Raw genomic sequence first — 27,128 nt, forward strand, 5'->3', positions numbered from 1 at the left:
ATTTCTAAAGACGCAGGTGTTCATAAGTCCACAAAAAGATAAACTGGCTACAAATGAAGGAACTTCGGGAATGTTGCTGCTCTACCTTTGTGTGGATATTCTGCAAAGATCACACTATGAAAAAAATAATCCTTGCAATGCAGGTAGAGCTTTTGCTGGGTGTCATAACGCAGGAGGCAGTATACACCCTCAACAAGTCACGAGTCCATCTGAGCAAACTGCTGAACTCTTCATTTAGTGGTCACCATACACAAATAAAGGAAACCACTCTGCTCGAAAAGAAAAAAATATACACCATTATCCCAATTTAGCAAAAGACCATCTGGATGATCTGCAACCCTTCTGGGAAAGTGTGGACAGAACGATGAGACAAAGGTTTTTGGGCATATGCACAGTACTGTGTTTGGAGTAAAACAGAGACATGTTCACAGATCAGCACCTAACCCTTCTCCCAGCAGTGAAGCATGACTGAGGGAATATCATAGTTTGAGGCTGTTTTGCTACCTCAGAGCCCTTTGCATTCAGAGAGTGAACAAAGTACTCAAAATCAGCATAGCAGTTCACGACCTTAAGCTTAGCACAGACTGGGTAATGGGACAAGCATTTGAACTACAGAACACAAGTAGAATGCTTGAAATAAGCCAGCCAAGATATCCCAGAAATAGTGATAAACTGAAATGTAAGTGTCAGGGAAAATCTGATTGAGATTATTGCTGACGTTCTAAAAATTAGCCAACTAAATTTTACACGTCATATGTCAAGCTTGCACTGGAAACTCCCTATCTACCTACCTACCTACTTACCTCCCTCCCTACCTCCCTACCTCACTACCTACCTATCTATCTGCCTGTAGATTTGTACTAAGAAGATTACGTTTACTAGAAGTGAGAACATTTTTTCTCTCTCAGGTACAAGGAATTTTATGATGTATTCAAAGAATCGCTGTGGTATACTGACATCCTTCCTCTGAAATTTAGTGTTCCTCTCTCCACCCACTGTCCCCACCCATCCCACTTCTTCCTGCCTGAAGAGAAAGAGGGACAGAGACGGACAGAGGGAACATAATTAAAAGCAGACACCTTTAAGATGCCTTGGAGAACTGTAGTATTTTACTCTTTTTCTTCAGCGGACCGTGGCGGACTTAAAACATTTATCTGAGGCCCATTTACAAAGGTAAGCCTGAAAAAAAATACAAGACACTAAAGCTTCTGGGACTGTGTTTTGTGCTTCTGCTGTTGGGTGTTTGGGGTTGACAACTTGTTGGAGCAGGTTTTTCTTCTTGTCAGGTGAGTAATACTAATTGTTCAGTGTGAATGCTGGGCTGTGCTCGACACGCCAGCACGGCCTTTTGTCTTGTGGCAATAGGAAGAGACGCTTTTTGTACAAAACTAATAATTTCTGAAAAACCAAAACTGTTTCCTGGTGTCAGCTGTCTATCTTGCAAAGGTACAATTAGTTTTAGTAGATGAGGTGGGAGGAGAGGGGGAAACAAAAGGTAAACACAGTGTTGACCGCTTTCAGTTTTTAGTTTTTAACATTCTGTTCTTAATTTATCTTGTTTGTTTTTCTTTCTTTTACAGGATCAAAACTAGAGTCATCTTAGTGATATTGACGCTCAACTTTTTTTTTTAAAGTGCGGGATTTCCTGAAAAGTCATGAGGTAAGGATATAAAGAGTGCTTATAGGATCATGAGAATATCAGCTGAGAGACTATACTTGATGATGTTGTACATTTTTCTAATCCAATACAAGACAAAAAAGAAAAACACTACATTCTACTCCTGTCTGTGACATTTTAAAGAATGTGTAAAGTAAAGTATGTTTACTGGGAGCATTTTCCTCACACGTTAATGTTTACAACAGCTGGTCAGCTGTTCTATCATGAATATAGGACAATGACAAAAAAAAGAGAAAGGTTAACTGTTAGTTACACAGTGATAAGTTATTTTTAGTTTTTCTTTAAAAAGTTGTCTTTTACAGGGTGCAAACTCTCCCAAGAGCGCAAATTTTGCAGGAGTTTAATTTGCAGTGCCAGGCATTGGCTGCTAATAGCTACAGAGGCTTTAAACAGGAGTTTGAGGTAACTCTTAAGTCTAAAGCTTGAAATGCAAACAGATTTATGATTGTGCTTTCATGCATGTTAATGTCTGTGGGTCCATGCAGGAGCTCAGTGAAGTTGGAAAAGATCTCCCCACCAGGGCTGGGGACTCTGAGGTCAACAGGGAAAAGAACAGATACCCATTCATTTTACCGTGTAAGTGCAATGCCTCTTATAATACAAAGAATAACAAGAATGCGTAGCAACATTTCAAACTTTTGTCTGTTTTTCCACATCTGGTTGTAGATGATCACTGTCGGGTCAGGCTCTCTGTTCAAAACTCCTATCCACACACCGACTACATCAATGCAAACTTTGTGCCTGTAAGATCTCATTTACTTCCTCAACTTCAATCACTTCTTCCTACCTACATCTGTCTGCACCTGTTGTTAAATGTGTGCCTGCATTCAGGGTGGAGGATCAGAAAGAGACTTCATTTGCACCCAGGGTCCTTTGCCCAACACCATAGCTGACTTCTGGAGGATGGTGTGGGAGCAAAACGTCAGGATTGTTGTCATGGTGACAGCTCTGAAACACAAGGACATAGTGAGAGACGCTTACTCATTTTGTGTTTGTGTGTGTGTGTGTGTGTGTGTGTGTGTGTGTGTGTGTGTGTGTGTGTGAAGCTTGTTTTATTGTTACATTAGAACTTCAAAAAAACAAACAAACCATTTATTTATTCATTTCTTGAATAAATAAATAAATGGTATATAAAGACTAAAAAGATAAATTAATATGTAGGCAATTTATTTATTTATGACATTCAGTGTTGTATGCCAAATTATTTAATTAAAACAAAGTGAAAATAAACCATGTACAGCTTAAAAATTAAATCGATTGTTTATCTATATAATTTTTTAATATGCTCAGACTTTTACCTATGTTGCAAAGAAGAATGACCCAAACTTACATATAAATCTGTGCACTGTTTTAGCTAAAAGTACATTAAATATTCAGCAAATGGAAAAGTATGTGGACCACAGGATTAATGGCATTAGCGACAGATAATATGACGTCCAGTCTATAATATAATTAGACTGATAGTTGGAGCTGATCAGTTAATGCAGGTAACCTGGTTATTCTAGAGGATTCACATTCACTTACATAGATAAAGAGGACATTTGCTCTAAACTTATCAATTCATTCTTTGTGTGCAGGTTTTCTGTGACAAGTACTGGCCACTGGACCCAGGGACAGTTTATCATGGACTCATCCAAGTCACAACAGTGACTCGCAAACAAGGGCCAGATTATTTTATCACCACCATTAACCTCCGGCATGTAAGTGAAAGACGCATGCATTATGCTCTGTGCCCTCTTTAACCTGCCGCAGCGTACTCCTGTGTGCATTGACCATACCTGTAATCCATCAAAGAGATAAACGCTTATGGTGTTTGTGTTTCAGAGAGACTGTCCAACAGACAGGATAATCACACACTATTACTACCCCTCCTGGCCTGACAGGGGAGTCCCTAAGAGCCCATCTACTCTCTGCGTCTTCACTGAGCATGTGCGGCAGCATTTGGAAACCATTCCTCGTCTGGGACCGGCTGTGGTGCACTGCAGGTGTGACCTCTAACAATGTCTTTGTCAGTATTGTTCCTGTCGTTTATAATGAATTATCAGTCGAATGGTGAATTGTTTTTGTGATTTCAGTGCAGGTATTGGCCGGACAGGAACATTTGTAACACTGCTCTGGCTGCAACAACTGTGTGCGAGGGGTATCCGGCCTGATATCAAGGCTGCTGTGCAGGACCTTCGTCTGCATCGAATGTGGATGGTCCAGACTCTGGTCAGTCCTTCTGTTCATATTTTATAAACTGATCAGATGTTCTGTCTTTTAGATCTTGATCTGAAAATGAAAGCTACGCCAGATTAAATTGATTAATGTCTGGTTAAAATATAAAGTACAAGTAAAGTGGAAATACTTAAGTACAAGTACAGCCAAACTGCAGCTAAACGAAGTACTTTCTGTACACCCCAAATCTGCTCACCCGTACAAGGTCATCAAACATAAGAAATCTAATGTCATAGATTATTAATATTAAATTAATCTTGATATGTAATGAGGCATTGCAAGTACTAAAATACATACTTGTATTTATTACTAATCTGCATATTTTGCGCACTTTTGAGTCATGCCAAATATAAGGATGAGCATCCACATAATTTTCCCATTGTTCTGTGTCTATTCAGGAGCAGTACGTGTTTGTTCATCAGTGTCTGTTACACTGGCTCAGTGGAGGAACCTCAGCATGGTGAGCATGGTGGAAGTGTATCATTTATCTCTGTATTGTATTGCGACTTCTAAGTGGGAACTTGTTGTTTATAGGAGCTCACAGATCCAGAGAGCCAGTTTAAATGCCAACAACGACATCCAGGATCGGCCTAAGAGCTCCTCAGCACGGAGAGCGCGATCGGGGAGGAGCCACCGTCACCAACCCCGACAGAAACCTGCAGCTGACCCACCACAGAACACAATGCAGCAGATTTTAAACCCGGGCAACCTACTGAGGCGATTACTTCCTTCCTCTTCACTGCTCAATCCAGCCACACACTTCAACTGAACAGGCATGCTGGAAGATGTATACATGTAAAGAAAGACTACATAAAAATTTTGCCATCATACATCAGCTCACAGAAGGACGTGTATACTGTATGCGGTCGGGCCCTGCAGGCAGAAAACTGGCCTGACAACATGCAGATAAAAGAGCAGCTTGTATCGTCATTAGAAGAGAATGAATTCAAGGAAGAAGAAATCAGGTCAAACCTGCTACCCTACCCATCCTGGCAAAAAAATATTGAGGCTGGTACCTGTATATACTGGCACATACTACAAGATACCGACAAAATATTTAATGTTAGCACAGCATGTCTTTCTATCTCATTTTTAAAGTTTTTATTTTTATTGTGACTACTGATAAAGTGCCATTGTAAGATGACTTTTATTCAGCTCTTTGTTTTTCCTGAAAAATCATTGTGCATCATCTTATAATCACACAATGCAGGCTATCGGTACTTAAAGACGCATGTGCAGACTTCATACTGGACTGGCTAGAAAGGCAGACACATGGTATAGTGGCTGTACAAAAAGGTCATGTTTCAAAAAACACACAGGCACTGCCATTCTCCTTAGATGAACCTATTACAGTACATGAAGGAGGCATGAGTTTTGTACATTATAGAACATTAACGGCTAACCCACTTTTTTAGAGTCTTTCACCTCTCCTGTAATAGACATGTATAATACAACAGATGCCTCGTCAGGTGAATTTTGGGAAGAAAAGAAGGTCCAGCAGCAGTCAGCATCCAAAGCCGCACCTCCAACGTGTAGCAAATGCGAGCAGAGCAGTGACGCATTGTTGCAATCAAAACGGGAGCAGATTAAAGTCCTCCTATTTGATGCTGCTGAGCGAGTCCGACAGGTGGTGCTGCGGTTTAAGCAAACAATGTAAGTCACCTCCCAATTCAGAGTGTGTGCATTAAAACTCAGTTCCAGACAGGCAAGAGTAAAACACAAAGAACTCCCACAACTTGAAAATGAGCTCTTAGCCTACGTTTGGCTACTTAATGCAGTTTTAATACCACTGAGGTATTCACTGTGACACTTAATAGTGACCAAGGCAAAAGAGGAAAACTAAAGCAACAAAAAAAGAGATGTCTAAGAAAAGCAGCATAGCGCAGGCCAACCCCAGTGAAAATATATATATGAAATATATTACAGGTTAAAACAAAACAGGAAAGAAAATTATTATTAAGCTGTTCCAGACTGTTGGTAAAGAGAACCAACAGTTAAAAATAACACTTAAATTAGAGTTCAGGTCCAATAAAAAGATTAGATACTAAATCCTTTGGCCAAAACAAAAAAAATGATTGCCTCAGTAAAACAAACAATCTATTGGTTGTACGTGTATTTACAGTCCGTATGTGTGAGATATGCTGACACATAATGAAAATAAACATATACAATACATGCCACCCTTAAAGACCACAGGAGGGTGTGAGAGTATACAAAACTACTCATAAAGAGCAATCAAAGGCTTGGTGAAGAAAGAAGAGCTGAGTTCGTTTTTCATTCTCCTTCAGTCCAACTAGTGCACGTTCTCGGACATGTTAATGGCTTCCTGGATTTCACGAACAACAAGGATGCGGGCGAGCATCTGCTCCAGCTGTTCTTTTGGGATTGGCTGAGTTGAGTACCAGATGGGGCTATTTGGAGCCACCACGGGCTCAGGTGTCAGGTAGAAGGTGTCATTACGACCTTTAGCACTCTGTGGACTGAAAGAGACAAAGAGGACATGGTGAGGACATTTTCAGGAAACGCTTCATATAACAAATCAAAGTTTAGTTTTATTCCCCCCCTTACAAAAAAAAAAACTGCATACAATTCTTTTCTGTGTGGGAACAGAGGCAAAAGGTTTAGTGGTGAGGATTGCTTTCACAACAGATTTTTACCTTTTAACAGGACAGCAGGTAAGATTCAACTTGTCCAGAGTACCTTATATGCTCAAAACAGTACACAACAATGTCCACAATCTTAAATTTAGTAATATGTCAAATAAATTAAATAAGCTAAATTAACCAAGTGTAACACACTGTGTCACAATCAGAACAGTGGAGAGGCACAGGTGTACTCTCGCTTCTCTGGTAAACCTTAAGAGGAACCAGAACGTCAGTAGCTCATCTGGCTCATGATCTGATCACAATTCTCATGAATATGTGAAGTACAGAAAGAAAAATACGTTTTGTTGTCATTGGTTGGCTGTACTGCATGGACTAATAACGATTAAAAGCCCAGAGTAGTTAAGGAGTCTCGCACAACAGTCATCCCCAGTCACCTCTGGCAAATGTACATAAAAAAAAAAAAAAATCCCCTGGAGTTTATGCTCGGTGTGGGGTCAGTTTGAAATCCAGGCATTAATCTTGTGAATTACGGTACACATACTGATTACAGAGCACAGTTTGGGATCATACAACTACAAATTTTGAAAGTCCATAAATACAAAAAAGACAATATCCATACAGCCCCTTGAATCCAAGAATTTTCACCATTTCCTGAAATAAAAAAGGTACCAAAATCACATATTAATGTGATATTAATAACATAACATTTGTTAACAATGGAGTGCCACTGCAATGTAATGCCAACGAAAGCCAAACATTTGTAGCTTTTATCACTGGTAATGCTCAAAAGTAGGAAAAAAAAATTAGTCACCTTTTGGAGAGAAGAGCAAGAGAAAAGTTATATAGCATATATATATTTTGTCAGTTGCCTAGCAACAGTGTTCTCACACCTTTAAGAACCTCAGCACAAACTGCTCTATATACTCCGCTTCCCATATGATTAACAGAAATGCAGTTTTATTTAAAGGAGGCAACCACTAACCACGGCCAGAGTGAAAAAGCATGAAAAGCACCACATTGTTTAAAATGTATTTACTTTTTACTGGTTGCATAGATGATCTCTTTGAGGTAACATTTTACACTTCTTAATATCTCATTCACCGATTCCCTTCAGTGTCCTTCATAGTGTTTTGCATTTACCATTTGAAGAGGTAGAAATCATAGAGTTTGATGGGGCACCGCAGTGGGTTCTCAGGGTCCTCAAGCTGCTCTGAGTACATATCATCTGTCACTGAAGAAAAAACAAGTGTTCATACAGTCTCCATTAGTTTGTCCTTAGAAGCAAGGTTTCCTGTGAAATGCAGCACAAATGCAATCCCAGCATGCTCTTACCTTTCTGCCCTATGAACCTTTCTGTCGACTTTAGGTATCTAATGCTGGTGCTCTTATCTTTAGGATTGTTGGGACTCTTCCGGGTGTGCCTGAGCACCTTTGAAAAGGCGACTTTTAGATGCTGATCCACTGTTTTCAGGTGGAAATACCTGTAGAAACAGAAAAAAAAAAGGAATTGCAAGCAACCATGAAGCCAGTACAGGAGGGTGCAGAATCTCGTTTAGTATTTTGTAGCTCTGTGGGTTAAGAGTTATTTGTGCTGTAGATGAAGAGTATCTCTTATTTACAGGGGTTTATCATGCCCACTTAAGCATGAGACAACCACATAAAGTTACTCCAGTAAGCATTACACTTCAGAGCACCTAACTTGGTACTCACTTGGTATTGAAGAACATTAAAGTTGTTAGCAGTGTCGAGGGAGAATGAGCTCCTAGTTGTTTACATTCCCACAACATCTCCTCTGTCACATGACTGGGAATAACATAACCTGTCAGGAGAGGGCAAAGAACACATTAGAGCAGCAGTCTCCAACCTTTTTTGCGCCACGGACCGGTTTATGCCCGATAATATTTTCACGGACTGGCCTTTAAGGTGTCGCGGATAAATACAACAAAATAAAACTAGTACCGGTACCGAAAAAAAGAAGATTTATTCATAACACACGTGAAAAGACCCAGGAAAACAGAGTTAACGATAAAAACGATAACAAAATAACGCTGAAAACCGATAAAATCCTTAAAACCATTTCACACCTGAGCCTCAACTCTCGCGGCCCGTACCAAACGACTCACGGACCGGTACCGGTCCGAGGCCCGGGGGTTGGGGACCGCTGCATTAGAGGAAATTTTTAAAAAAATAATTTAAAAACAAAAAAGGTGCTTCATCGCCTTATAACCACCACGAACAAAACTTTATGGTAACTGCAATTAGAAAGTTTATAGATCTAAGAAACAAAGCCCAGATCAACAGTTAGAAAGAAACCTAAACATAGTATTTATTAACGCTAACTGCTCCAAAGTTGGAGGTCTGGAACTTAAAAAATAAACTGAATTGCCACCTTACATCTACATGCTTTGCCAATCAGTGAAGTTACAAATTACACTGACATCTGATCAGAATTTAAATCTACCTTCAATTAAGAGTTCAAAAGGAACTGAATCGAGATCTTTCAGCAGACAAACATTTGATCAATAAAACTGATTCTGACAAAACACAAAGTTGAAGCCATGACACACAACAAAGCTTCAAATATGAATTTTCCAGAAAAGAAGCTATAGATACTTGAAATTGATGTAGCAAAAAAATTCTATACAATCCACATACCTATCATCTTATTATGTGACCTAAGGCAGCGGTCTCCAACCTTTTTTGCGCCACAGACCGGTTTATGTCCGACAATATTTTCACGGACCGGCCTTTAATGTGTCGCGGATAAATACAACAAAATAAAACTAGTACCGAAAAAAAGAAGATTTAGTCATAACACACGTGAAAAGTTCCAGGAAAACTGAGTTAACAATCAAAACGATAACAAAATAACGCTGAAAACCGATAAAAACCCTGAAAACCACACATTTCACACCTGAGCCTCAACTCTCGCAGCCTTTTACCAAACGACTCCGAGGCCCGGGGGTTGGGGACCGCTGACCTGAGGTCACCATGTCACCTTTCTCTTATACATTTAAAAATTGTAATGTATAACACCATAATGCATAACAATATGATGTTCCAGTGAAGCTGACTTGGATTTAAAATAGCATCACTTCATTTTATTCTATACATCGTTTTCAATTGAATGACCAATTCACTACTCTGGTGGGCAAGCATGGCAGTACTGCGGGGCAAGAGGTTTATTGACTCTCTTGAATCTCAAGCCAAGACTACTTATGTAAATTTTATGGAATAAATATTCTGTTCTGGCAGCTTTATTCAAGTCCATAAAAGTGGCGACATCTCTCACACAGATGCAGTTTGTTGACATCTACGTGTATTTTGATCTGGATGGGTAAATAATTCTGTCATGTGAGAGGTGAAGAACAAGAAATTTTTCAGAATTAACGCAAAGGTAAGCGCTACATATCTAGCTCAACCCCCCCCCCCCAAAAAAAACTACAACACATAAATCTTACATTTTGTTGAGTTGAACTTTTACAGTGTAGGGCCAGAAAAGTTACACTAGGATTCATTTGTCACATTAATGCCGTGTCATAACAGTAAAGCTGACTGAGTGTTTTTCCAACGTCAGGTAGATCATTGCTACAGTTTACATGAGCCACCACTGACAGTCTGGGTTGCTGTGGAGAAGCAGGGATTGGTGCAATTTGACCCGTCGGTGCAATACTCTACACCATTCTGGCAGCTATAAACAAATGTTGCTTAATGCATCCGATAGCCCAAAGTCCCACAGAAGAGGTCAAGGGACCGCACAGGACCATTTTGCCTGCCAGGTGGACAAGTACCTGCTCTGACATCACATGAAAACTATGGATTAGAATGTTGTAACAATAAACAGAACAGAGATCAGACTTTTAAAATAACAAGCATCTGTATGTAGAACATCTTGTTAGGTATATTACATTCTGCTCTTAACATGACCACAGCAGCAGTTAAATTAATATGCAGTTCAGGTCAGAGCCTGTATGATATATCTGTTGATTTTTGCTAGTTTTTAATATATCACTATCAGCATTTATAACAACCAATAAATAAAAATGAAAAAAATGCTGTGTGTTTATGTTGCATAGTTTATCCACCAGAGGGCACTTTGCCCTGTTAGAAAAATATACTTGGAACACTGCAAACAACAACCAGCTGATCTTAATGTATTGATCAGAGCCTAAACGACTAGTCCCGTGACGAAGTTAAGTTTATTTTTAAACTGCACTGTGATCTTATCTTAGTAAAGACTCATAAGTAACTGCACATAACAAATATTTGGGAAATATGTTTATGTTTTGTGAAAAAAAAAAAAAAATTGGCTGACAGATTATTAAATCACCAAATAGGGGTATCGGGCTTAAAAGATCCTGTATTAGTCAAGCTCTAGCTCAGGGTTTCTGCCAGTGTGCTGCAAGCCTGGCAGGTCCCTGAGCCTAAGTAAATACAGACACACTAGAACCGTTTGCACTACACTGAGCTTTTCTAGACATTACCAAACAGAAAAAATGCAAATGTCAGATGAGACATTAAGCTGTCTTTACACCACCACCTCATTAGTGCAAAATCTGTGTAACGTCCAATTGCACCCATGTGAGAAAAGCACAAGTAATTGTCTGGAAAATTTACACCAAGCCAAGGAGGCACTGTGCACTGACTCATGCACGCTCTTTCACCTAATCCAAACAAAGGATTCCAATAGTGAGAATGTATCTGAAGCAGATTATCTTCTGCTGTGCTACCCGTGAGATATAGCAACTTTGTATATTATCCCAGGCTGATTCTCTGACACCATCCTGAGTTCATGTGTGAAAACAGCTGAGCTTTGGTAAACACGTGCTGCTCTCACCTAGTGGATGGACAGATGGCCTCCAAGGCTCCAGGATCTGGTGTAGACTCTGAGCAAAGCGGGTGTAGTACTGATCTGAGAAAATGTCATCCACACGACCATTATCAAACATGTACTGTAAGAAGAAAAAAGAAAAAAGGAGGAGTCAATTGTATTAACACACCAGATAAAGATCAACAAATATTTAACGGGTGAAGATATGAAGATAAGGGGCAAGCCTGCACAGTGAACTTACTTTTTGTATGCACAGAAAAACATAGTAAAGAACATCAGCCTCATAAGTCTCCCCTTCCAGTCCCCGGGCCTCTGTTGTCATCAAAGAGAGACCCATACAGAGCTCAGCAACTGCACATGACACCAAATCCTCCTGAAAACGCAGGGCCTGCCGTCCTAAAATACACAAAACAAAAAAAGTGACTGGGAATAAAAAGAAAGAAAGAAAAGGAAATGGCAACACATGCGTTATCTAAACATTTTAACTCATGTATAATCATTGGGTATGCACACTTACTGCCAATTGGCGCAAGTTTATTTTTGTCTGATTTGTCCAATTCTGCATTTTTACGCTGAGCCCAAAGCCGCCACACCTCCAGCCCCTCCTCTGGCTTCAAAGTAGCAGGCAGCAGCAGTTCCTGCACCTGCACCTGCTGCTGGCCTTGACCATCTACCTCTGCTACGACTGTCTGACCCTGCATAGGCATAAGCACATAAACAATGTTATCTCAATCACTGAGGACTACCATATCTACATTTCAAAGTGAAAATAAACATAGCTGAATACCTGTGTTATTACCTGTAGCTGCTGTGCGTCCTGTCCTGTCAGCCCCTGTGTATGCAGCACCTGCTGCTGTGGGTCCCAAATAAGGGACTGTGTAGCATTTGAGTAGCCCTGTACTGCCACGGGGATGTGGATGTTTCCATTCATCAACTGAGCAGGGAACAGTGTGTTTGCGGCCAGCGTGTGCACCACTTCTTCCTGGCTTCCCATGGCTCCAGAGCTTGTTATGCTGGAAACAGCCTGTGCTGTCTGGCTTTGGCTGGCAGGGATTTTCAGCTTGTCATTTTCAATAGTAACTTGTGTTGGCATTGTTGTAGTGTTTGTTCCCGCAACTTGCACTGTTCCATAAGCCTCCTGGGGGATGGCAATATGCGTTACCTGCTCACGGCCTCCAGATGCAGTAGGTGCAGAATACACAGGGATGGTCCAGGTCTCCCCTGTGGGACTGGTAATAGTGCCTGTGGCACTGTAAAGGTGGGAGCTGTCCACAGTTAGGAGGTCTGGCCGCAGAGATACATAACTTTGCTGTTGACCTTGTGCCTGAGGGATAGCCAGGACTGTGGCTACCTGCTGGGCAGGTAGGGCATAGGAAACAGTGATGGGCATGTCCACTTTACGCTTCTTAGCTGGCTGGAGGACACCTGCCCCCTGAGATGTGGCAACTGTAGTTCCCATTAATCTCCTCTCTGCACTGTCTTGATGCTGGGTGGGAGAGAGGGCCCCCACTGTCTGAATTTGGATCTGCTGTCCCCCTGCAACAGCTGCCACCAACTGCGCTTGCAGCTAATACCAGTGTAAAGATGAAAAATATTAAATTCAAAGTGACTGACTAAATATTTGCAATCCTGAGAATTTGTTTTGTACTTACTTGTTGGTGCTGCTCTTCTGTAAGCTCCCCAGACTGAATCAGCTGTGCAGTAGTCACACCTTGTAGCTGTTGATGGGAGCCAGAGGGCACTTGAAGAACCTGGCCCAGCATCTGACCTTGCTGCTGACCCTGGATCTGCACCTGAAAATAAAAGCCAGCAGTTCGGGAAATTAATTATTAACAAGTTTAATGATATACAGAGCACAAAGACCTAATAGAAGTACAGACCTGTACTATCTGTTGCTCTGTATTCTGTTGCACAGGCTGCTGCTGAGACGTGTTCTCCTGTATCTGTTGCTGCTGTGGCTGGACCTGCACCTGCACCTGCATCAGAAAGCAGTCCAATCTTCATTTTTTAATCTTTTTAAAGACTGGGTTTTAATCATTTAGAGTAGTTATTTACCGGACATGCCAGCTCAAGCAATGACCCTGCCACCTCTGTGCTGTCTGTGTAGATGCAGTTAGTCTCTTGCTGGTACACCATAGTAGTGGTAGTGGTTGTAGTGTCTCCGCTTTGTTGGCTGAACTCTTGCAGGGCGTCTGGACCTTTGCTGGCCAGGGACTCCAGGAACTCCTTCATGCGATGCTGAGGAATGCTACGAGCTTTCTGCCTAACTAGCTCCTCATAGGAGCCTGTACCGTCCAGTGAGTTATTCATCGCTGCTGACAGTTTTCTCTCCTGTGAAGGAAAGTTAATTTAATTTAGCACAGTTTTAAATCAAAGCCCATTAACAGTAACATGAACAGAAATTTCAGTAACGCTTGACAACACAGATGTACTAAAGATCATCCTTTTTTTCAGCCGCTCCCTCTTGGGGTGGCCAAAGCAGAGTATCTTCCTCCATCTAACCATAGTCCTTGCATCCCCCTCCACCACACCAATGCCCTGCATGTTCTCCCTCACTTTAGCCATGAATCTTGTCTATGGTCCTCCCCTTTTCCTCCCATCTGGCAGCTCCATACTGAATATCCTTTATCCTGTCTACCAACTATTCCTCTGCACATGTCCAAACCACCTCTCCAACTTTGCCTCTTGAATCACTCATTTCTGATCCCGTCCTTCAGTCCCAGTGTCTCCAAACCATCCATCATAGCAGATGTCACTGCCATCTTGTAATTCTTGTCTTTTACTCTTCCTGCTATCATAAATCCTGTGCTCTCTTCTTCATTTCTCTTGTGCATTGTCCCTTGCTTTGGATGGTACACCACAGGTATATAAACCTATCCACCTTTACTGCATCTCCTCCTTGCAGCTTCATCTTTTCATCTGTCTCCCCCTCATTCACACATATGTAGTCCATCTTCCTTGAACTGCCTTTCATTCCTCTTCTCTCCAGATCATACCTCCACCGGTTTCCTGCTCTCACTACAAATGTCGTCTGCCATCACAGTGCACGGAGACTCTTGCCTGACCTCATCTGTCAGCCTGTCCATCACCAGTACAAACCGTCTCTATTACGTCGTCATCAACACCTTCAAGGTAAACACCCTATAGTGCTCTTTCGTAGGATGAAGTCATAGAGCTGCTCGCCGATGGTCCCTCTCTTTAACAGAGCTTCAACAACTCTTTCCCGTATCTTCAAAGTACGGCCTATCATGTTTATCCCTTTTATATTTTACAGCTTTGCACATCACCCTTATTCTTAAAATCGGTACAATACACTTCTCCATTCATTTCTCAAATGCATTAAATACAGAAGATGATAATCGCTGCGCTGGCATCGGTTTCAATAGTGTTTACAAACTGACCTACAGCTCACTGTCCAGCTGCAGCACACAGCGATAGTAATAGGAAAGGGTTAATTCTGACTGAGTGAAAACGAGCTGGGACAAAAGCGCGGTCACTTTCCAAATCTGATGCAGTATTCAAGCCACCGATGGAAAGCGCTGCATAAGGAAAATATGCAAGTTTTAAACAGTAACTGTGTTATTATTAAACGTATGGGTCGATATTTTGAAAGCAGCCAATCTAACAGCTGATTACACAAGGCGCTAGGTTAGCCAGGTGCACTGCTAACTAGCCGCGTGTTGTTTGCAAATCAGATGCAGTCACAGCTGTGTTTGGAAACGCGTATAAACGCCACCGTACACACAAACAGGCACACGTCGGCATCCACGCAGGCGACATCTAAACAGGAAGCAGCGGCAGCTCGGCTAGCTCTCTTGTATCGGTAACGTTACACCGACTACATTTTTTCTGTTTTCTCTAAAGCCAGCAGGCTAACGTTAGCGGGCGCGTTAGCTACCTCTCTTCCTCAACCGGGCCGAGGTCTGAGCCGCTTCTCTGCCCTCGAAACGCCACTCCTCTTACAACAAGCAGGAAATCGAAGTGATTTCGGTGTTTTCTGTGGCTGGGTTATTCTTTATTTCCCCTCGATTTTCGTTAGATGGTTAGCTGCAGTTTTTCTTTCTGTAGACCACTCATATTTCGTTGGGCGCCATCTTACAACAGTACCCTCAGACCAATAAGCAAACGAGTTGCAACTCGGTGTGCTATCGCGGGATCTCCTCTTCAAGATATCGCGGTAACTGACACTTCTAGGGTTGTCTGTTAAAGGCGACACACACAGTGGAGGTAGCTGGCAAGATCAAGTAGATGTCAGTCCACCTTAAAACACAGTTATACCAGACAGACGCTCCTAGTGGTTCACTGGCTTCTCAATCTTTTAAGGTGGTCCCACGGAGATGTGCTGAATACCTGGGTGGTATTCAGAGGGCTCTGGGCAACTGAGGGTTAATTCCCACGCACTGCTCTTCAGCATGGTCTGCTGCTCCCACACTGACATTTGTTATGGACCACATCTTCTTAATTGTATGCTTCAGTTTTCTCTTACTAGAAAAGTGGAGGAGAATGAAGGTTGGAGTCTGTACCAATACATAAAATCCTTTTACTTTTTATACTACTTTGCCTGGTTAGTGTGTCTTATAGTGAGACAGTGGTCAAAGGCTAGATGGGTTCAAGGTGGTGATGGGATTACATCAGGAATTGGCTCTCTTTATTTGCAGCGATGATGGACAGGTTGACAAATTAGGTCAGGAGTCTCCGTGGACTATGTTTTCAGATGGAAGAAGAATATCCAGGAAGGCGAGAGCTGCAGGTGGCAGGATTGAAGATGCTAAGATCGGGAGTGACCAGGATGGACAAGATTAGAAATGAGCACATAAGAGGGACAACTCGGGTTAAGCAGTTTGGTGATAAAGAGGCAAGGCTGAGATGGTTTGGACATGTGAAGAGGAAGGACAGTGACTATACTGGACAATGGATGCTGAATATGCTTCCCGGCAAGAGGAAAACCTCAGAAGAGGTTCATGGATGTAGTTGTGGTGAACATGCAGAGGGCTGATATGAAAAGGACAGCTTGGGATAGTGGGAAATGGAGGCTGATGATTTGTTGTGCTGACCTCTTAAGGGAACAGCCAATAGAAGTTTCTTAGCCATTATTGAGGTTATTGTGTTTACATTAAACTGTCTGCTATAACAGCTAGTGTAGAAAAACTGAAGGCAGCTGTTGTCTTAGTCTTGAGTTTTTGCTGCCATGTTACAACATGACATCAACTGTATAGCAGTTCATTCTTGCTGTTGCTCACAAGCAATATAAAAATGTCTCCAAGGTCCACCATGGGCTCACAGGTTGCACTGCAAGCACCACTAACATGCTTAGTAGGTATCAATAGTGGTCCAGTATTATATTTTTTCTCAATGGTTATTGTTATGTTCCTTCCTTCTTAATAAGCATTCCAGCTAAGAAAAATACTCAATATTAATACTGATAGAACCCCCGACGCGCACGCACACACACAAAACTAAGTATCCCGAACCAGCATGAATACACATGGACGCTGCAGTTTGTAGAATTATTTATTCTTTGCTCCAGTCAAAAGGACACATGTTCAATCTGCCTAGTCTTAAAAAACATGATGCTTTGGCAGCCTCTGAATCTATATATATAAAAAAGTCACGTGTGGCATTTGAGAGCATCACATATGTGTAACACCAGCTTCACATAATATACACAAACAGCCCTTGTTGAACAATGATGAAAGCTTCATCCATTCAACAAACAAGAGAAAACACTGTAAGTGAATATTATTGTGGCAAGTATAGAAAAAAAAAAGACTTAATGATTACTGAGCAAATGAGCTAGGTCAAAGTCATGCTGCAGCGCTTTTGTGATGAATAAGATCATAGCTGAGGAATATAATTTTGTTTCGTTTCTGAGTGATAAATCCCTGAAAAAAATATTCCAGTATCTCATCTGACTCAGTCTGTGCCTTTGCTGATATTACACATTGATGTAATGCAAGCAAATCTGAACATGCATCTCTGAAGCAGGAAGAGTGGCTTAATCTCAAATCAATCAGATCTTCCCAGGGTCTTCTTTCAGGGTAACTGTTCTGTTGAAGATGAGCTGCAGTGAAAGAAGGAAAAAGGTTTCAGCTCATATTGCATAAATGTTTTTAATCCAGACCAAGACTATCAAAGAATTAACTAAAGTTAATTGAAATAGAAGCTTCCACAAATTTGTACAAACCTCGTTTTAAATAAAAAAAAATCTTTCCGTACCTTATCTGCAGTGCTGTCTGAGTCCACGGAGAAGTAGCCGACTCTTTCAAACTGGAATTTATCAAAAACCTTTGCTCTCTTGACTGAGGTGTCCACTAAGGCACTACTGATCACTTGCAGGGAATCCTAAATTTAAAAAAAAAAAGAAGAAACAAATTAAGAAATCGATGTGACTGCTGACACTTCAAAAGCCTTCTGTTGTAGTTCAGAGATACTCACAGGGTTGATGTCACTCAGGAAGCCATTAGGCACTTCAGATGGATCTTCTGGATGTTTGTGCAAGAAGCTACAGATACAAGAAGATACTTGATTAGGTGAATTCTCTAGTTATATTATTTGTGAAATGTTTGTGAATGATGGGTAATTGTTTGTGACTTACAGTCTATCATAGAGGCGCACTTCACACACCAGTGGCTCACTGACCCAGTGGATAAAGGCCTTCGGTTTCTCTGCCGTCTCAGAACTGCAGCAGGTCACCTCCAGTTCCACCACTTTGCCCTGAGTGTCCTGAGAAATGGTTCAGAGCAACATGTGGGTCATAAACCAGATAATGAAGTAATAATGACATTTTACTGCCGCAATTGAATATTCTAGAATACAACCTCTTGTTTAATATAACTAGATCATATTTTTATAAAACTATGTCGTTTGACTGGACAGATATATGTAAAACCTTCACAAATATATTGTGATGAAGAAAAGTTTGAAGGGCCTGTTTATGTTTTTACAGGATTAGAGCATGGAAAACACATTTTAATTTTATTTTATATTGTCTACTTGGTGAAACTGAGTCTTACCTTGATGATTTTCTGGACAGAGATGACATACCCAGCATGCCTCAGGCCTACAGGTTGTTCTGGAGTCAGGCGCTTGTAGCCCTTTTCCATGACCTGCCAAAGAAGAGAATAACCTCATAATCGTTGCCCATCTCAAAACCAAAAAGAGCACAAAGAATTGCTGCTTTTTAAAATCCTTTATTTGGAGGTTTCTCCTCTCTGACCTCTCTGAAGTCACTTTGTTCAATGAAGACTGTGCGCGTGAAAGGAACCGTGTGGCTGCCCTTAGCTTCGTCGGCAGGGAAGTCCGGGACTCGTACATCTGTCTGAAAGAGAAGACAGAAGGATTATTTTCTCCTAAAATATAATGTGAAAGAATATACTAGGTCAAGCAATTTGTTTTATAAGCAATGTACAAACCTTGAAGTTGTCAGGAAGGTTCGTTATGGTGACTTTGAGTGGTTCTAGCACAGCCATGGTTCGAGGTGCTGTTTCATTCAGCACATCCCTCACACACGCCTCCAGTAAGTGGGGCTCGGTCGTCGTTTGGGAAACTGTGACTCCCACCTGTGAGATGTGTACAGTGTTAGCACAGCACTTATGAATGGGACTTGTTGTGGCATCCAAAAGTTCATCATTGCATTCATTTTGCCTACTCGTGCACAGAAGTTGTTGATCGCTTCTGGGGGAAACCCTCTTCTCCTCAGTGCAGTCAGAGTGAAGAGTCTGGGATCATCCCAGTCTCTGTAATTAGAAACAAATATTTAAGAGTTACTTAACGCAGGCTATGCACAATGAAGACATCACAACAATAGCTGTGGTCAAAAGGCTGCATCAATTCCCTACAATGAAGTAATTAACTAGTTTGTTTTAATAGCTTTTAACATGCTTGGGGAAAACTAAGGTCCTACTCAGATATGGAGTTTAATTACCCATCATTCACAAACATTTCACAAAAGTCAGCTTTTGTTGGATGTGCTGCTTTCAGATAAATGTCATGTACAGGTTTGTCCCAATATTTTGTCCTGTTATATCAGGGAAAAACTAAGTCTGGAAAAAGTTTTTTTTGCATTGCAAGCCTTAGAAATGTTTCTATTTAGAGTGCTACACAATTAAATGATTTTCGAATTATACTAACTGAATACAGTGGGGCTGAATCCTTAATTTGAGTGGTCTATATCTGGTGGAAGCTCTGACGTAAGGGTTTTTACTCTTAAGCCTAAATTATGGTCCTGCAAACGTGTTCGTCTCCGTACATGTTTCTGTTCAGACAGCGAGCGGAAAGGGTTTTAAACCAACACCAGACCTGCTCCTGTGCAGTCTTCCAAAATCCCCACTGCACATTACTGGACGCAAATGATGTGTCTGCCGAATGCTGATTAGTTTACAAAGCTAGATCAAAAATCAGTACAAAAAGCAGAGACAGCTGCTGCTCAGTTTCACTTCAGCTCTTTGTATGTTATAACTTCTCCATGGACCAACAACAGCCCACAGACTGGTTATACCACATACTTTGTACATCGCCTCCATAGAAAACAGAGCTCTGTGCAGATGGACAGGCCATCCACAGGCTACGAAACTGCTACCACTGCTGAACCACAAAGTCTGCTTTAGTTTGTCTAAACATTTTGTGCAATACAGCATCTCATGTGACATGTGAGGGAGAAAAAAAACAAAACAAAAGCATACAGCTAACTTTTCTCTAAAAGTTTTGATTTCTACAGCTTTTTCAGTTAATCTCAAAGTATCTAATTAAAAGGAAATAGTGCATAAAGCCTTTTATGTTATTCTAACAATGAAATCAGAAGTGACTTTAGAGTTTATCTCTATGACAATTAAGTAAAAGGGCTTTAGTTGAATGGTAACAAAAAACTGGAAATATAAAACACTTTACCAGGTAGGGATACACAGGTCCAACATTTAATATGTAGTTATATGCCAGTGTTGACTTTCAACACAAAGTTGATATTGTTCTCAAATCTAAAAGACAGACTTTCAGCTACATTTTATGTTAATGACATAAGGCCACTGATTTAAATAACTAAATTAACCTCCTAGGACCTGACGTCCACATGTGTGGACATCACATTTTGGGTTATTTAGACCAAAATACTCAATTTTGCTCTACACGGGCCTGATATCCACTTACGAGGACATTATACTGCTACTGTTCTATCAAAATTTTAAACGAATATCCTCATATGTGGCTTTTATTTTTCTTAAAAACAAAGGTAAATTAAATAAATAAATCTGGTAATTCTTTGTTTTTACATTCATCGGGACCCAATATGCCCAAATATCAAAGAGAAATTAAAAATGCATGCCGTGGAAGAGTTCGGGTCTTAGGGGGTTAAATAAATAAAATTGGCTTTATCTATGGATCTCCTTATCCAATTCAGGACTGTGGGGCTGAAGCCTATCCCAGCTATTACTGGCTAAGAGTTTGGGCAAATCCTGGGCACGTAACGAGTCCTTAACAGTGATTAATAACCAGTATGTTCAGTTTTTTTTGCCATGTTAACATAGCTAACCTTGTGTTTTAGATTCAGCTCTGTGCTTCTGATATAAGGTTATTTTAAATTAAATTATGAATAGAAAAATAAAACTGTTGAATCATAAGCATAGTATGTGAATATATGTACAGTCTAATGGTTGAATTCTAGCCTTTTTATTATGATCTATTACAAATTCACATTTATTTTTTATTTTTCCACACTGCTTTGTAAAATATTTTTTATATAATTTCTTTGACATGTGAGGGTCTTTGTTCTTTGATTACAATCCCCTCTAGGGGTCAAATACCTTGCTGCAGATTTTTTGATACCCATGGCCTTTAATCCTCAATGACTTTATGTTTACCAGACTCTGATTAACACTTAAGAGTTGATACACGTTGGTCTATCTTTTCCTGCCTACACCTAAAAATAAACTTGTTACATTATTTTACAAAGAGATGGAGTGCCTCAGCAGCCCTTAAAAGCAGCATATTTCCGTGCCACTTCTATTAATTTGCATTACAAAGTAAATAATTAAGTCTGAAAAAAAAATGTCAAAAAGAAATCCTACTTTACCTGACAACGCCCGTCTCGACCAGTTTGATGATTTTCCTCTTGGACACAACAGTGTAGGTGAGGTTCAGCCGCCCATATTCCCACTGCACAGGGCAGTACAAATCCAGAGCGTTACACAGCCAGTAATATGATGAACGCCTGACAGAATCACAAAAAGGTCAACAACAAAAACAGTAATGTCATTCTGTAAGAATCCAGCAAAAGCTAAAATGAACCTAATGAAGATGGGGGGGAAAAAAAGTCCTGTATACCTGGCTTGAAACTCTTTGGTACACAGTGAGTGTGAAATATTTTCAATGGAGTCACACAGACAGTGAGTGTAGTCATAGGTAGGATAGATGCACCTGCAAAGAAAGATAAAGCAAGTTCACTAGGAATACATTGTTGTGAGAAAAGATGTTGTGGGGTTTTTTTTATTTATACCATTCATCTCCTGTCCGATGATGCGGTGTGTATTTTATTCGGTATGCCACAGGATCAATCTTTCCATCCTCCATGACCATCTTCATCCTGAGGGTGGCCTCTCCCTCAGCAAACAGGCCCTTCTTCATCCTCTCAAACAGCACCAGCGACTCTTCGATGGGTCGATCTCTCCACGGTGATTGAGGAACATTATGGCCTTTCAGCTCCTCGCTGTTCTGATGGCACACATACGCGTGACCCCTGAAGGCGGAGAAAAGAAATGAGTCAAACACCATCCGTGCACCAACATCTCCACATATCCTGCACTCACCTGCGAATAAGATCCACAGCAAGGTCATAAAGTTGCTGAAAATTGTCAGAAGCGTGTGTGACGGCATAAGGTTTGTAGCCTGTGTGAGCAAAACAGTGATATGACAATAGCTCCATGAATGTAGAGAATGTGCCCAAAAACATCAAAACATTTATGCACAAAAAACTTACCCAGCCACTCCACCATATCCTTGATGGCAGTGAAGTATTTCTCCTCTTCCTTCTCAGGATTTGTGTCATCATACCTCAGGAAGCAAATTCCATTATTTGCCTATGGGGGAACACAATGTTTAGAGTAAACACCTGCACAAGAGAACATTCAAAAGCTTATATGGTGTTGAAGAAGAAATTAACTTACCTTTGCATAGCCAAAATTAAAGTTGATAGCTTTGGCATGCCCAATGTGAAGGATACCGTTGGGCTCAGGAGGAAAACGGGTACGTATCTAAAGACATGCCGAGACAGGTAAATGGGATCAATGGGGTTCTTTTTAAAACTATGTAAGATTTGTAACAGTTCATTCAAGTCGCGAAAATATTATACCTGTCCACCTGTGAACTCCAGGTGCTTTTTAAGCAAGTTCATTGTATTCGGTGTGATCACGTAGCCCTCAGTTGTATAATTTTCTCCTGCGCGGTCAAGAACAAAGAAATAAACATAGTTCAAAGTCACAATAACCAAGTAGACACATTGACAAAAGTCCCCCTTTTCACATGAATGCTAGAAAAGCTGGTGGTGAGGAGTGCTCCATTTTTACATGGGCTCAATCTGACTTTTTAAACCAGGAAACCAGCAAGGGAAAGTCTGTCTAATGTCCGAGCACATTGATACACAAATAAGCATTCCCATACACATAGCTTTGTTGGTTAATCTTTTAAGAAACATTGAGGGCTGCGGTGTGAACAGATTAAGGAAACCTTTTTCAGGTGCAACAAGATCATTTCATTTCTAATTGTCCTCACCTGGTTTATGGAACTTCAGTGCCTCTCCTCTGAGCTGCTCCATTAGTGACTTGCCCTCCCCAGAGACTGCATCACCTAAACAATCAATAAACAGTTTTAAAAAGTACTTCAAGACAAAAGCACCCTTGTCTGTTTTTGACTTTGCTGCTTACCGTTCACCGCCACCTCCTCTTTCTTCACCTTCACGTCATTGTCTGTGACTTTAGCTTTCTGTGCCTGAAAGATGATTATATATTAATTACAGACCAAAAAAATCATGCTATGCATTTCTACCTCAGCTCTACACAGAACTTACAAAATTAACTCATTCTGAAGCTTAAACACACTACATTTCATTTAGTTGATTGGCTTTTTGTGTGTGTAGATTAACTATCTGCTGGACAATGTTTTACCCCAAGACAGCAAAGAATTTGCATAAAAATGGCTCCAGAAATGTTCAACTTTTTAATAAGATACACCACTTTTACCTTGGGCTTCTTTTCTAGGTCAGCCTCTGTTTTGGGTCCTAAGAGGTGCAGAACCTTTAAGATGAAAGCCAGAGCTTTATTATTTGAAAGAATCCCAGCGACCTTCACTGCAAATACTTAACCAGAATAACATTGCAATAACAGAAGGATCTTTTCCCAGACATACCTGCATGTCCACCTCATTCTTGATCACCTTGCCATCAGCCCATTTTAGAGCAGTGCGTGCTTCACCTGCACCAGACACAGAGGCTCAGTGAGAAATTATTTTTGGCTGTTAGGCTTCAGCAGCTGCAATAATATTTAACCAAAAGGTGGGAGCTCATACCCATTAGCAGTCCCATGTTGAAGTGGTACCTCTCCTTTAGCAGTTGATCCTTGTGCTTTTTAATCACAGCTTCTACCTACAGTACATTACACAGTTACAGTGCATACCACACCCAGTACAGCATGTAAAAAGACACACTTTTGGCTAGAACACTCACTGCTTCCTCAATCTGCTCAGGTGTTATGACTACACCCACTCCACATGCTTCGTCAAACTCCTTCTGGTTGATGGGGTCTTGTGGATGACCCTTCACAAAGTCCAAAGCAGCTACAAAAAAAATATTCAGAAAGTGGTTTATGTAATCTCGGTTTCATATACACGCGCGCGCACACACACACACACACACACGAGTAGTATCTGACAAGTCGAGGAACCCCACGACTGAGTGTATCGGTGCAGCACGGAGAAAGAATGCCTTTGGAATCAAACACATAACTCGTTTTGTGACACTATGATCAGCTGACCTGTGCTGATAATCTGGCATTCACTACTTCTGGTAATTTTTTTCTCAAGTTTCATAGGGTATATTGCTGATTTACCAACACCTAGATACTATAAAACTAGTACAAAACATAAAATTTGGTGAGTGAACCTAATCCATTCATCACCTTAAAATAATCATTTAAATAGGCGAAATCACAATGTTTGTTTTTTTTCATGATATTTGAGCAGCTTGAAGAGTTACATTTCAAATTACATTCCACTTAAAAACAGACAAACAAACAAAAATGTTATGATGTTTATGCTTGCTCCTCCTCAGTTGCTTTCTAGATATTAAAATACTGCAACTGCAACTTTACATGTGCACCATGAACGCATCACAAAGACGAGAAGCAATAAGGATATAATGATGATGTAACTGAGCTGTGGGATGTCATTATTTTCTAATTAAGGATCTCAAACCAAACAACCAATTTACAATCAGAATATACCACTCCACATAGTAACAAGGAGAAAAGATAAGTAAATAAAATAAATGAGGCAAAAAAAATAATGGATCCTTTTTCAATTAACTCCAATTTCATTCACATTCTTCATATTGAGTTATCATTTTAGACATGTAACACTTTTTAAAACATTTAAATTTATACAATTCTTTAAATTATAATGAAGAGAGTTCCACAGTCGTATACCCCCAACCGTTGGACTCATTAATCTTTGTGTAGTCCTAGCTGCTTAAAATAAAATTTCCTTCTGCTGTCTTCTCCCCCCGAACACATTAAAAATACTCTTTGTAACTTAAAAGGCAAAATATTATTTTTAGCCTTAAACATAATTAATAGTGTCTCCTAATTTTAATAATTTTGATTTTATAAAGAATTTATTTGTATGTTCTCTATATTTAACGTTATGAATCATTCGTAGTGCTTTCTTCTGTAATAAGTTTAGAGGTTTTATAGTATTCTCATATGTATTCCCCCAAACTTTGACACAGTAACTAAAGTATAAGAAAAAAAGTTAAAAATATAAAATGTGCATTGTTTTGTAGTCTAATAAATCTCTTACATTTCCCAAAATATAAATGTTTTTAACCATCTTCCTTTCTAATATACTAAATATGTGATTTCCACGTCAAATTTTCATCTACTATTACACCCAAAAGCGAAATTCAGTAACTCTTTCAATAAATTCTCCATTAATGGACATAATGACTTCTTCCTCCTTTACACAATTGCCAAATAACATGAATTTCGTTTTTGTCAGATTCAAAGATAATTTATTTACATCAAACCATTTTTTTAATCTTAACATCTCAGAAATCATAATTTCAACCAAATCTTTCAAATTCTCTCCAGAGCAATAACAATTTGTGTCATCTGCAAATAAAATAAAATTTAACCTTTTTGATACATCACAGATATCATTAATATATAAATTAAAAAGTTTAGGTCCCAAAATAGAACCTTGAGGAACGCCACATACAATCTTCAATCTTTCAGAGGTATTGCCGAGATAATGTACATATTTTCTAAATAACTCCTTAACCAATTCAATGCCACTGATCTCACACCATAATTATACAATTTAGAAATCAAAATAGAATGTTGTAACATGTCAAAAGCTCTTTTTAAATCAACGAATACCCCAACTGTGTATTTATTATTATGGGTTGCAGATGAAATATCGTCAATGATGCTAATGCCGTTGATCTATTTTTACGAAATCCAAATGGATTTTCATTTATTAGTTGATTTTTTTTCAATAAAACTATCAAGTCTTTGCGCAAAAAGTTTTTCAAGCACTTTTGAAAACTGTGACAAAAGAGACACTGGCCTATAGTTGTTAAAACTATGCTTATCTCCTGATTTATATAAGGGTATCACTTTTGCCACTTACGATCAGGAAATACTCCTGATTGTAACGAGAGATTAAAAATAAAGCAAAGAGGAATACTTATACAGTCTAAAGTCTTTTTAATTATAACCATGTCTATACCATCACAGTCAGTAGATTTTTTATTTTTAAAGTTTTCTACAATTGCTACTATTTCTTTTATGGTAATATCAGCTAAGAATAAGGAATTAACCACTCTACTTTCTCCTTTCCAGACTTCCTCATAGTCTGGGTCGTCATTTTTTCTAATTAAATTTGCTAAAGTAGGTCCAACATTTACAAAAAAGGAACTGAATTCGTTTGCTACTTCAATCTTGTCATCGACAACTTGATTATTCTTAATGAAATAAATAGGCCGATCTGAGGGTGTGTTCTTGTTACCCAATACTTCTTTAAAAATATTCCAAATGCCCTTAATATTATTCTCGTTTTCCTGAAAAAGTTTATTATAATAGTCTTTCTTGGCTTTCCTCAATATTAATACCAACTTATTTTTATAAGTATTTATATCACCTCCTGCAACCACTTTTCTGAGTATACGCACTTCTTTTGCGGTTCGGACTCTTTCTGGCATTTCTTTGGAGGTGGAGGACCACCAAAGAGAACTAATGGAGTGAGAGATTCCCACCATGCAAGCTCCTTTAATTGCTTAAAGGAGCTTGCTTCTTTGACATCTTTAAGAGTTCTAATCAAATGTCTGTCCTCCTCCAGAAAATCTTATGTACGCAAACTGGCGTTGCAACTTCTTATCTGGTGCGCGTCTTTTATTTTGACAGCGAATGTGCACCTGCAGACCACTTATGTGCACCCCTGTATATAGTTTAATCACACACACACACACACACACACACACACACACACACACACACACACACACACACACACACACACACACACACACACACACACACAC

General features: G+C 39.9%; 3 protein-coding genes across 4 annotated transcripts in view; 1 reads left to right on the forward strand and 2 right to left on the reverse strand.

The window, feature by feature from the left end:
- Nucleotides 1–1,029: 1,029 nt before the first annotated feature.
- Nucleotides 1,030–4,929, forward strand: LOC102195625 (receptor-type tyrosine-protein phosphatase V-like). Its single transcript, XM_005740521.2, has 11 exons — nucleotides 1,030–1,173; nucleotides 1,581–1,660; nucleotides 1,981–2,080; nucleotides 2,164–2,254; nucleotides 2,345–2,421; nucleotides 2,510–2,644; nucleotides 3,256–3,378; nucleotides 3,503–3,663; nucleotides 3,754–3,889; nucleotides 4,294–4,355; nucleotides 4,430–4,929. The coding sequence occupies exons 2-11, from the start codon at nucleotides 1,656–1,658 to the stop codon at nucleotides 4,662–4,664; spliced, it is 1,125 nt and encodes a 374-aa protein (XP_005740578.1). The 5' UTR covers nucleotides 1,030–1,173; nucleotides 1,581–1,655; the 3' UTR covers nucleotides 4,665–4,929.
- A 242-nt stretch (nucleotides 4,930–5,171) lies between these two features.
- On the reverse strand, nucleotides 5,172–15,505 carry LOC102195895 (glutamine-rich protein 1-like). Of its 2 annotated transcripts, none has more exons than XM_005740522.2 (12): nucleotides 15,231–15,505; nucleotides 13,388–13,663; nucleotides 13,213–13,308; nucleotides 12,985–13,125; nucleotides 12,120–12,899; nucleotides 11,850–12,027; nucleotides 11,574–11,728; nucleotides 11,339–11,453; nucleotides 8,212–8,320; nucleotides 7,834–7,982; nucleotides 7,642–7,732; nucleotides 5,172–6,375 (listed from the first exon to the last, which is right to left on the reverse strand). In XM_005740522.2, the coding sequence occupies exons 2-12, from the start codon at nucleotides 13,640–13,642 to the stop codon at nucleotides 6,189–6,191; spliced, it is 2,256 nt and encodes a 751-aa protein (XP_005740579.1). In that variant the 5' UTR covers nucleotides 13,643–13,663; nucleotides 15,231–15,505; the 3' UTR covers nucleotides 5,172–6,188. The 2 variants fall into 2 exon arrangements, with proteins under 2 accessions (XP_005740579.1, XP_005740580.1); XM_005740523.2 differs by having other exon boundaries at nucleotides 12,132–12,899; nucleotides 15,231–15,504.
- Nucleotides 15,506–16,829: 1,324 nt separating this feature from the next.
- qars1 (glutaminyl-tRNA synthetase 1) overlaps nucleotides 16,830–27,128 on the reverse strand; it is a 13,676-nt gene continuing 3,377 nt past the window's right edge. The window contains exons 4-24 of the mRNA XM_005740525.1: nucleotides 24,039–24,148; nucleotides 23,882–23,957; nucleotides 23,723–23,787; nucleotides 23,557–23,610; nucleotides 23,242–23,305; nucleotides 23,090–23,164; nucleotides 22,671–22,756; nucleotides 22,486–22,572; nucleotides 22,299–22,398; nucleotides 22,129–22,207; nucleotides 21,819–22,058; nucleotides 21,647–21,739; nucleotides 21,396–21,533; nucleotides 18,981–19,068; nucleotides 18,745–18,891; nucleotides 18,549–18,650; nucleotides 18,346–18,438; nucleotides 17,928–18,055; nucleotides 17,768–17,834; nucleotides 17,549–17,674; nucleotides 16,830–17,393 (exon numbers count right to left, since the gene is read on the reverse strand). Coding sequence (XP_005740582.1) covers nucleotides 17,343–17,393; nucleotides 17,549–17,674; nucleotides 17,768–17,834; nucleotides 17,928–18,055; nucleotides 18,346–18,438; nucleotides 18,549–18,650; nucleotides 18,745–18,891; nucleotides 18,981–19,068; nucleotides 21,396–21,533; nucleotides 21,647–21,739; nucleotides 21,819–22,058; nucleotides 22,129–22,207; nucleotides 22,299–22,398; nucleotides 22,486–22,572; nucleotides 22,671–22,756; nucleotides 23,090–23,164; nucleotides 23,242–23,305; nucleotides 23,557–23,610; nucleotides 23,723–23,787; nucleotides 23,882–23,957; nucleotides 24,039–24,148 — 2,069 coding nt within the window. The 3' untranslated portion in view covers nucleotides 16,830–17,342. The remainder of the gene's footprint in view (nucleotides 17,394–17,548; nucleotides 17,675–17,767; nucleotides 17,835–17,927; nucleotides 18,056–18,345; nucleotides 18,439–18,548; nucleotides 18,651–18,744; nucleotides 18,892–18,980; nucleotides 19,069–21,395; nucleotides 21,534–21,646; nucleotides 21,740–21,818; nucleotides 22,059–22,128; nucleotides 22,208–22,298; nucleotides 22,399–22,485; nucleotides 22,573–22,670; nucleotides 22,757–23,089; nucleotides 23,165–23,241; nucleotides 23,306–23,556; nucleotides 23,611–23,722; nucleotides 23,788–23,881; nucleotides 23,958–24,038; nucleotides 24,149–27,128) is intronic.

This window comes from Pundamilia nyererei, unplaced genomic scaffold (genome assembly GCF_000239375.1).
Source record: "Pundamilia nyererei isolate P.nyererei 1_Seehausen unplaced genomic scaffold, PunNye1.0 scaffold00100, whole genome shotgun sequence".
In the NCBI taxonomy this organism is placed as follows: domain Eukaryota; kingdom Metazoa; phylum Chordata; class Actinopteri; order Cichliformes; family Cichlidae; genus Pundamilia; species Pundamilia nyererei.